Below are 10,929 nucleotides of genomic sequence, written 5' to 3'. Positions count from 1 at the left end.
CTACTATTGGTTCAGTGAAAACACAGGCTACTGAGGAGAAAAATACGATCGAACTTTTAATTTAAAATTAAGGAAATTCAGTAAAATGCGAGATTGAATTGAATCGGTAAGGCCAAAATGAATTTGATTACAATTTACGTAGAACTCAGATAGAGAAAGTAAGCTGTTGAAATCGGCCAATCAGAAGTTGGCTTATATATTGAAATAGCGGTGACCCCTGTCAATGGTTGTCGATCAATCGAGCTAGGAAACTCACAAAACCCTCGCCTTGTTTAAGCGCAGGATTGATTGTCAAGCGAAGCGACCGACCCTCCCCTCTCATTATTCGTACTCAAACTGCATGCAGCAGTAGACCTTCTTCAAAGTCGGACAATGTTCTAGGGGACTAGTCTTGCGAGTACTTCGAATTTCTCTTCGGCGTAGATGACCAATTTTAGCAGTCACTAACTGACGGTACCGCACCTCTCCAAGTAGTATGAGTTTCCTAATGGTTTTGGATGGGGATGGAAGACGACCACTATAGCCCCAAACTAAACAACGATAATTCGCTGGACACGGGGGGCGACGAGGAAAAGAGGCTACTAGAAACACGGACAAACAACATAAAGACGGGGATAGAGAGGGTAGGGCTAATACCTCTACTTGGTCCAACCCCCGACACGGCATCACATCCCAAAAAATATTGCAACCAAACGACCCCGCTGCTTACTGACAAATTCGTATCAGCTTGGCCTTTCCTATGTGTTGTCACTGCAAGGTCTAAATTAGTACGTGTCTGATTGATCTTCTGTTGATATCACTTCGCATAACATTTGGATCATTTACTTAATTTCAATTCTTTCTACACAGACCATGCCAGTCATCAATCGAGAAAATAAGCCATGCCTGTGTTCTGGCTGCGGAGGTCGAATTCAGGACCGGTATTACCTTCTTGCCGTCGACAAACAGTGGCATATGCAGTGCTTAAAATGTTGTGAATGTAAACTAAGATTGGACTCAGAACTAACTTGTTTTGCAAAAGATGGAAGTATCTACTGTAAAGAAGACTATTACAGGTAACAACACAACTTTTATTATTATTATTATTAAATACATTCTCATGTGAGTTAAAACACTAGTCTGTGTAGTTCACTACTAAAACCCACTAACCTCACTCGTGAAGAAATTTCAAGTTTGTTTTTTGCCATATACTTGACGTGAGATACGACCACAACAAGAAACAAACATGTTTCGTATCACCAATGTAGGAAATATACACAAGGACACGGACGATGAATAGATTGTCACCATTTTCCACTCTTGTCTACCCGATTTGTTTACACGTATTGTAATTCATGGGGAGTCGATCATAACAACTTTGTACATTTTGAAAGAAACAAATTAACCAACTGAAAATATGAAAAGAACAGGGATCGAATGTTTCGCGACGGGGCTACAGATGATATTAGGGTGTTGTGATTTTTAAGTTGACTTAACGGGGCTTGGAATTGAATGATAATGGTAGTTGTTTTACTAGTAAATAAATTAACTCGACTAGCCGTTGAAACATGTCGAAATGAGTGTCCTAATCCTGTAGAATTGACGGGATTACAACCCTCAGCAAACTACCAATGCAGTGTACAAATCTACTGATCAAATAGACTCAGTCAACTGTACCGGTATTACTTGACAGCCCGTCGCTACAACGGGTTAAATGCTTGGCTAGCTGCTTCAATCATACCGTACAACACAGGTCACCTTTGAACCTCGTCAGATCAAGTTGAGTGTCGACCAATTAGTGACTCGTTAATTTTTACTGGTAGACAATTAATTAATTGACCATCTAATGTTTCACGGTTTGACGAGGATAGAGACCATTAGAGGTGGACGAGTAGTTACAATTTCTGACGTTTCAAATCTCCTTGTAAGTTCAAGAGACCGAACGGCTTTGGTGGGTTATGAAATCTACTGATGTCACCTGACGTGTCGACTGCTCACATTTATGATCTACCGTAGGGAAATTATGGCCGATATATTTATGTAGTGAATATAATGAGTAAAGAATGAGTTAGCAACTCATTACAAAATGATATTGTGCTCGTGTTTTTGCGGAAATTTGGATAAATCTGAAATTGGTGCTTACGTTGTGAACGGCTTTCAGGTAGATAATATGTCGTTGTACGCGCTAAAATATCAGCGATTCATGTTAAATTTGAAAAAAATGTTACATTTAGGAGAATACACAAACGTATACTACTAGATTATTTGAACAAAATATGTGTGCTAGGGTATCCAACTGTAATTCACTGCTACATAAAGCAAGCTCTTAACATTGAAATAGATAAGGGTCCTGCAATGCAATGATCTCGCCATTACTAACTACCTCATTGTGATATTAGACATTGGTAGCCGCTACATACACCTGGCGACGGTTGATAAAGTTCAATGCTTCTCTGAACGAATCATATACAGGAATATGTTGTCTACTGGTGTCTTTTCCGTTCCATGTGAAAGTTTTAAGAGCTTTCGCACGACTGGATTTTCACAGCAAGAGTTTTCTTTCGTGTCATTTCATTGGTGTATTGTTTGTCAATACCTGGTAATGTTAAAACACCCAGACATACAAAACGACGGTGATGTTTTGACGAATGATTTCTTTTTCTACTTTGCTGTGACAAATTATTGTTCCGTTCCCAAACACAGTATTTCCGCTGTAGTTCACACTAGACAATATCCGACACATGATGAGAATCGCGTAATGTCGAATGTCGAACAGTGTGTATTACCAAAAACATAGACTCGTCATCAACACCAATTCCGAATCACGTCAAAGAACAGAAGGAAATTACCCTTTCAAAACAAGCCATTTCCAATCCGAAAGTATAGTGTATATAACAGGTAGTCACTTGTTCGGTTTGAGTTGACCCTACTTGTCAATTAAGGTTATTGCCAAATCAGTCGATTGACGGAGTTCAATTATTGAGTGACATCTCCGTTACGCTTCTTATGTCAGGCCTAACGCCTTCCTATCCCCTAAAGCATAAACACAAGCGTAAAGTAAACAAAACATGAAATTTGGTTTCTTCATTCGCCTTGATGAAATTTTCGATCAATTTCAACCAAGCATCATTGTCTCTGCATGCCATTGTTCGGGATTATTGCAACCGTACATTAATTTTTTTTCATGTGTAAAATAAATCATTTTTAGGCTGGGTGTGATTGTTTGATTCATCTTCTGTCTTTTAAGTTATTTGGATGTTACACGCCCAACGGATTTAAACTAAAAGAATGCGTAAAAAGACTTGCAACTCTCCAAAGGGTGTAGATTAAGACTTCGTTTGTAATTAGTGCATTTAATGTGTGGAGACTTTGGTGAAAGTTTTGGACGACCATTCAATCAGCATTGGACATGAACATGAAAACAAATGCTGGTGATTTCATTGAAATGTATTCCCTGTTCAATTGAACGAAAAGAAAAGCGAAATATGTTACGATTTCAAACAAAAAACAACAACATATTGTTTTCTTCGTTATTGAAAGCAACGGATCAAACCTTTTAGATGGCATACGCCGGCAAAGGACTACCAGATGTAGCAGAACATATATTAGTAAACAAACCTATTGTTATCTTTAATATACTAGTATTCGCGTACATGGAAAAATAATATGAACGTCAAGCCATATTTCTACACCCCGTTTCCTTGCCATGTCACCTTTATTGGAAATTACAAACCAAAACGAACTACTTCACATAATGCTGTTGCCAATCTGTGAAATAGTTGTTTATTTAAAATCAAACCTTGTCATTATTTACCTTGCTTTAACATGTATTCATTGTTTGTATAGCGGGGCAAGCGCTGGAAGCTACCGGTAGGGTCGTCGCATGGTTATACTTAGAAGACACGTAGTGCTGTGAATACCACACTGAAATTCCTCATGAAAAATTGAACGTGTTTCGGGTGTTAAAAGCAATGGATAAAATCCCCACTCAAGCAGGAGAGTCGCTGAATCGATCCGTCCTTGTATATCTATTGTGTAGCGATATCTGCCCAACAACACGTGAATGCCTTAGTTATAAACACAGCATACAAACGACGGATGGATTAATATAAATTGAAACTTAGTGTTCGATTTGAGGCTACCTCACATTGGCAGCAGAATTTTATCTCTAGTTTTGACAAACAACCCGATAAGTTAGTGCCGATGAAAGCATAGATGTCTTGTGAAAGTCATTTGATGATTTCAGAAGTTTGTCAATGAACTCATTGCAACTAGATATAGATTAATCTGATTAGAAGTAATAAATCCTTATAACGAAATACTAATTTTGGTATCGAGCTGATTTTTGTTCGTCAAGATTTGTCCTCATTTTTTTGTGGATTTGTAGAAAATAAACTTGATCACACATTACCCTGGCATGAGGATTGTGTACTTTATTGTATAAACTCCTGATAAATATTTGATTAATTACTGTAAACGTCAATCCATCTAAATGTAAGTATTTTAATCCAATAATACAAATCTCCTCAGACGATTCTCTGTTCACTTTAGTTGTCTGGACTTTGTGAAAGTATGGAAAATAAAGTATGACCACCTCTTCATAGAAATGTTCACTTTCAAACGCACTTTAATTGTAATATTTCCAGACAATGTTGACGTCTCAAATGGGTGTATAGTCAGACTACGTACCCACATACATTATGCATCACACGTCATGTTTGATATGAACAACACAAGGCATCCCCATTTTTTTCAATGGTTTTAAAATTTATATTAACCGGGATTTTTCTGCGTCAACTCTTATCTTTGGTTTTGTACAAATTCTAAATTTTGTCTTTCTTACAGACGTTTTTCAGTCAAGCGATGTGCCCGGTGTCATCTTGGGATCTCTGCCAGCGAGATGGTTATGCGAGCCCGTGACTTAGTCTATCATCTCAGCTGTTTTACTTGTGCTACCTGTAACAAACCTCTTACCACTGGCGATCATTTCGGTATGAAAGACGCCATGGTGTACTGTCGCTGTCATTATGAAACTCTCCTTCATACGGAACATGCCATGGGTTTGAGCCCATATCAAAGCAGCCCCATTCCCGGTACGTCCCCACAACCAACACCGTACTATAACGGGGTAGGAGCAGTGCAAAAAGGACGACCTAGGAAACGAAAAAGTCCAAACGTTGACTTGGATTATCACAGTTCTCAAGGTAAGCAGAAACAATGTGTTTTAATCCTTTTAGTGTTCTCGTTGACTAGTTTATAAATCCCCTTTACAATTTACTGTCCGTGGAAGTTTTGTCTGTTCTGAAATCCCTCCCCGTACAAGGTCCTAACCAAACTTTAGTTTTAACAAGGATAAGCACATCATTAAACAATATTGGACTCTTGACTGTTACTTTCCTTGTTCTTTAGTATACTTGTTTGCCTTGTTAGTATTACCCTGTTTGATTTACACTATTCAAAACATTGTTTGTAAACCGCATCGAACCAAATTGTGTAAATACAAGATCACAACTAAACCTTTTCAATTTTAGTTTTACACGTATTTTAGGTTTCGTACATTTTAATTGTGCTGTATTTCAATCCATGTCTTGTGTCCTGATGTAATAAGGAGAGTTAAGATAAGTTAAGAATATGTTACTGTGTTGAAGTACCAAGATTGCTACAAATGCCTGACAGTGTAAATTATGCAAGAAGATATTCCATGCGGGTTTCGATTTATTGAGTTTTATAATGTCAAACGTAAACGGCGTTGCTTTTGTAGAGAATTAACAAGTATTGCTGGTAGCCTCACATACTTATGACACTTAAAATGTATAAATTCATTGATTTGTATTACGTGGTGTACTCGGTGTATTAGTACATGTAATAGATTAAGTATTCTACCATGATGGAGGATAGATCACCGCTGATACTTTGTCATGTTTTTCTTTAATGATAGATCGTAGCGTGTATAAGCATGACCCCATAGGCCAGGGTGAAGGCCTTTGTAAAATAAGGGGATTTTCACAAAGAAAAGCAAAATATGAAGAGATCGGTTGCACCGTTTTGTTTGTTCTGGCTGTATACCAGTCTTTTGTTCGTATCATCCCGACAATTTGTTTCATGAAGCTGTTGGCTTCAACTCGTAGTTTGCGCACCCCGATCACTTCCCATTCCATCGCAGTGCGTGGACATTCCGCGGGAGTATATAGCACGAGTTATTCGATTAAAAACTCCCAGAGTGTCACTTAGTTATGGCATAGTTACCCAATTATTGGCAACTGAGAATGCACTGTCACCGCCAATTCATCAAAATTAATAGACGTTTGGCTAACATGGCCAATTTACCCATTTAAACGGTTAGTACTTACTAATTTTATTAAACTCTATATAATGGTGAGTTACTCCCCATACAGCCATCTCTACTGGCCACTTCACGTTAAGACTCAATTTCAACACAAAACATGTCTGATACAGTCCATTTTTGATTTCAAAGCTCCACCCAAAGCAGCTGCACTTTGTTTTGGAAGCTCCTATCGTTCAGATAAGTTTATACATATGTCATGCATGTGCTCGGGTTGGGTCGAATATTTATTTTAGTAGCGGGAAGCGTGAATTCACAACATCATCAGTGTTGTAGATCGGTACTAACCGTATTTAAAGACACAAAACTACTCTAACTGTGTCCCTTTCTCATCAAATAGAACAATGTTTGTTCTGTTATTACTAAGCTTCGATCTTACTCCATTCATCACAAACTCTTCTGGTTTGCCTCGGATTAGCATTCGTTAAACACCATTCATACGCATATTGAGCCGATTTTCCTTCCACCGCTGTCTTTTGTTTTTGTCTTCATACATTTGTAAAGAAACAAACCAGGACTAGGGGTAAATGTACCCCTATTGAAATACTTGAAAGACGGCCTCATGTGAAGACATTTACAAAAGCTAGAGGAAAGGGAGTGTAGATGCTCTCTCTCTGAGACAAGTAATTTCACAGTTCGCAATTGCTCAATTCGTCACGGTCGCTATCTTATTTGTAATAAAGACACCTATTCATAGACGTTGTTCTCAAGGGCGGCCTAGATCGTTCATTTCGTGAGCACAATCTTATAGAACAAAACGAAGACGACAAAATAAAAATATATTGGCTACACAGGCATCCCTATACCAGCACAATAGGGCATATTGATGATCAGAAAATTCAATTCCAATATTAACTGGGAAACCCTTTATGATAGTCGTAAAATTAGAAATTCAATAAAGCGATCTTACAATAGAAGGAAAACGATATTCCTTACTGCGTTATCTAACGTTGATTCGATGTAAATGCGAATTTTATCGTAATTATTGTATCAAAATGATTCCAGGAAAAATGCCCCGGGTATGGACTCACTGGGATATTATACCGTTGTCGTGCTTCTGTTGCATGTACATATATACGGAGAGTATAACACCAACACTTAGTGAATCACAGAGGACACAAAATCGGAAAATTGATAATAACCACGCAATGTATAAATTATGATCTTCGGTGACTAAGTTATTTTAGTCTCTACATTGAATGGGTACCTCATCTGTATTATTAATAGACTGAAACTGATCAAGTTGACTTGGGTTTCCTAGGAGAACTCAGTATTTGTCTCCATCCTTGGTTGCCGTAAAATAAGGATACGGTTAAGAATTGTAATGTTATCAGGTAAATTTGTATCGTATAGTCGTAGATAATGATGATAGTAACAATACGATGATGATGATGATGATGATGATGATGATGATTATGATGATGATAATGACGACGACGACGACGATGGTGGTGGTGGTGATGGTGTTGTTGTTGTTGTTGTTGTTGTTGTTGTTGTTGTTGTTGTTGTTGTTGTTGATGGTGGTGGTGGTGGTGGTGGTGGTGGTGGTGATGGTGGTGATGGTGGTGATGGTGATGATAATGGTGTTGATAATGATACAACTCTTTATTTGATTTCCTAAAATTAATCAACATATTATAATTTGATTTTAAAAAATGATCATTCTTTTTCCGTTTTTCAACTCTATAGTAATATGAAACATTGGGAAAAACATAAGACGTTTCGACCAACAATTGTTCATTTTAGACAGATACTTAGCGTGGTCAACAGATGATAGCACAACTTGTAGATGAACAATTCGACCGACGACCACCTTTTGTAACACCACATAGCTAACTGAAATAGTCAGGATGTTGTCCACAAATTCACCCAGAGTGGGATTTTGAAGATGGTTATCTAGAAGGTATTAGTTTCTGTTATTTAACAAACAAAACACAACAAGATGTTAACATTTTATGTCGTGTAATGTGTATTTTCTATTCCAGGACATTCTCTATATATAAAGTTTTTTATTATATCGTGTTGTATGTGAGGGTATCAACATTCTTTGACCATGTATCACCCTAAACTATCAAGCTAAACTTTGAAGTCCAGCTGTGTGATTTTTTGTAACATTTTAAGTAGAGTTGAATCTTTAGTTCTTTATTAGTCATGATTACAATCCATCCAGTTGCTGATATTTTTTTGGCAAAATAAATACTTTAAAGCTGAACTAGTTGCAACTGGAACGTTTTTTTTTTTTAAATTTTATTTGTTACAATACATTACTTGTACTATCATACATCGTGAGCAATATCACATCAGCTGTTGATACTGTGTTATTTAACCCGTTTTGATTTTTTGATCCGCACTCAAAAATCAGCGCCCTCAACAGTGATCACGATTTGAACCCGCTTATGGGTAAAATGGGCCATTTATTTAGCATGTACAATGCCTAATTATTATAATATTAGTGTTTTAACAATTATCAGTGAATATATTGTGGTTGTCTGATCGAAAAATGATACTCCAGTTACAACTAGTACAGTTTTCACATGATGACAGATGCAAAACCCAGCTTTGCTCGAGATTCACACTTCTTGCCACTACACTACCTACAGATAATACTGACCACTAATTAACAGATACAATATCTGATCTTTTAAAAAAATAACTGACCAATTGTCAGCTATTGCAGGCTTGGTTGTCACTATATTATCAGAAGTGTGTCACTTCACAGATGTAGACCAAGTTTCTTTTTGAAATATTGAAAATTATTTGCAATTAATGTTTCTTATTTCAGGCATGTTTGTATGGGTATAAGTGTAATTTTGATCTCAGGTTCAAAATATTTAATTGGGCCATACCACCGTCAACGAGAGGCGTGTTTTTCTCTCTTTCCCTTTTTTTCTTTTTAACAATAGAAGGGTCTTATCTCTGAATCCGATCAGTGTCTGTGTCTGTGTATTCTATACCTTTTGGAATTTTAGCTAATCATCACCGCTGTAGACATTTTTATCAAATACTTGTATATCCGTCTATCACAAAACAAATGATAGAACTGCAAAAGCAACTGGTAACGTGCATACCCTTGAATGTGGAAGGCAGTGATAAAAAGCCTATATTTACTATGTGAAGTATGGTTTCTTTCATTTCGAGGGCGTAATTATTCCGCACATACCCCTGGTAAACAGACGGGTCACTTCTTTTTATCTAAAGAAATTAAAACCGGGGATGGTGCTTGAATTTCGAGGTTGCTATTTTCGTGTGGCCCTTTATGTACATCGTGACATTTCATACCCATATTTTTTAGAGAAATAATTATCAAAAGCTAGTGGTTGGCTAAATTGGAAAGCGACAATTCTTTATGTGTTTATGCAGAGAGAGGCTGGTACTATCATGCATCGCGTGTTAGATTTATTCCCATTGTAAAATTTCATATACCCGGACTTTTATTTATAAAAACTAACTAATTAAATGTACCTATTTTTGAAACGCAGAAGTATTTGCGGCTTTTTTCAAAGGAGAAGGTTCAAACCCCTGCAAGCCATTTTTATATGTAGTCAATCATAACAAACATTTCACCTATCTCGAACTTTAGAACATTACGATAAATTGGAAGTTAGTGAATTCGGTGGGGGGAGGGGGGGGAGTGAGGAATCTAAATAGGTCAGCTGTTGTGTAATCTTATGCACATACAGAGGCTGCAATAGATTGTATACTCTCCAGTTAATTGGAGAAATTATATAGTAGGGCCATTGTGCCGCTATAGGTCTGTACAGACATATGGACGTTCGTTTATGAAGGCGCTTAATGTGAATAATAATAATAATTATTATTATTATTTATTATTATTATTATCATTATTGCATTGTTACCATTATTATTATTATTACATTACATGCACGTTGAGCAAAGTGCCATTCAACGATAGCTCAATATATAGCTTAGTGTCAAGTCATCCACCCTATCCCATAGTTGTTACGTAACGTATGTCTGACAGACATTTAAAGATACAATAAATTGGTGTGTAATTGACAAGAAGAAAGCAAACATTTAGCGCACAATGCCCAGTTTCCTTCCAGTATTTTAACTTTAATGCACTACTAGACGAGATCATGTGCTACTTTACAGTAGTTAAGCTGATGAGAATTGCTTTGCCTGCTTCGACACGGGTTGCTCACTCATTTACAGAATACAATCCAATCTTAACGAGGCAAATAGGGAGCACTCTTCTCCCCAAAAATGTGACTCCTATACTTATGTAGTGTTTAAAACTCAAACCGATCTAAATCGCGAAAAGGGAAGATATTGTTTTACAAAACAAATGTGTTATAATATAAACCAGACTAAAATATTTCTATGGGTTCTTAAAGACCCTATGTATCCAAATAACGAATTGATTGGTTGTTTTGTTAGATTGAAAGATGAATAATGTAATAAATTAACAAAATATTGTAAGATTTACAATCATCCAAAATTATAATATCTCTTTGCTTAAACGTAGGTAAACAGTACATAATGGTAGTTTATGACGTAAATTGGGTTTGGCATTGTCCAGCATAAACTGGTGGTAAATGTGACATAATGTATGCATAATGACAGCCTGTAGTCTGGTAATTAATGTA

At 36.8% G+C, this 10,929-nt stretch overlaps 1 protein-coding gene across 1 annotated transcript in view; it reads left to right on the top strand.

Annotated features, from left to right (window-relative positions):
* The first annotated feature begins 852 nt into the window (after positions 1-852).
* The window catches only part of LOC144441417 (LIM/homeobox protein Lhx9-like), a 32,915-nt gene continuing 22,838 nt past the window's right edge, over positions 853-10,929 (top strand). The window contains exons 1-2 of the mRNA XM_078130988.1: positions 853-1,055; positions 4,825-5,183. Coding sequence (XP_077987114.1) covers positions 853-1,055; positions 4,825-5,183 — 562 coding nt within the window. The remainder of the gene's footprint in view (positions 1,056-4,824; positions 5,184-10,929) is intronic.

The sequence above is a fragment of the Glandiceps talaboti genome, chromosome 10 (genome assembly GCF_964340395.1).
Source record: "Glandiceps talaboti chromosome 10, keGlaTala1.1, whole genome shotgun sequence".
Taxonomy (NCBI): domain Eukaryota; kingdom Metazoa; phylum Hemichordata; class Enteropneusta; family Spengelidae; genus Glandiceps; species Glandiceps talaboti.
The sequence above is the reverse complement of the archived record's forward strand: the minus strand, read 5'-3'. Positions and strand labels throughout refer to the sequence as shown.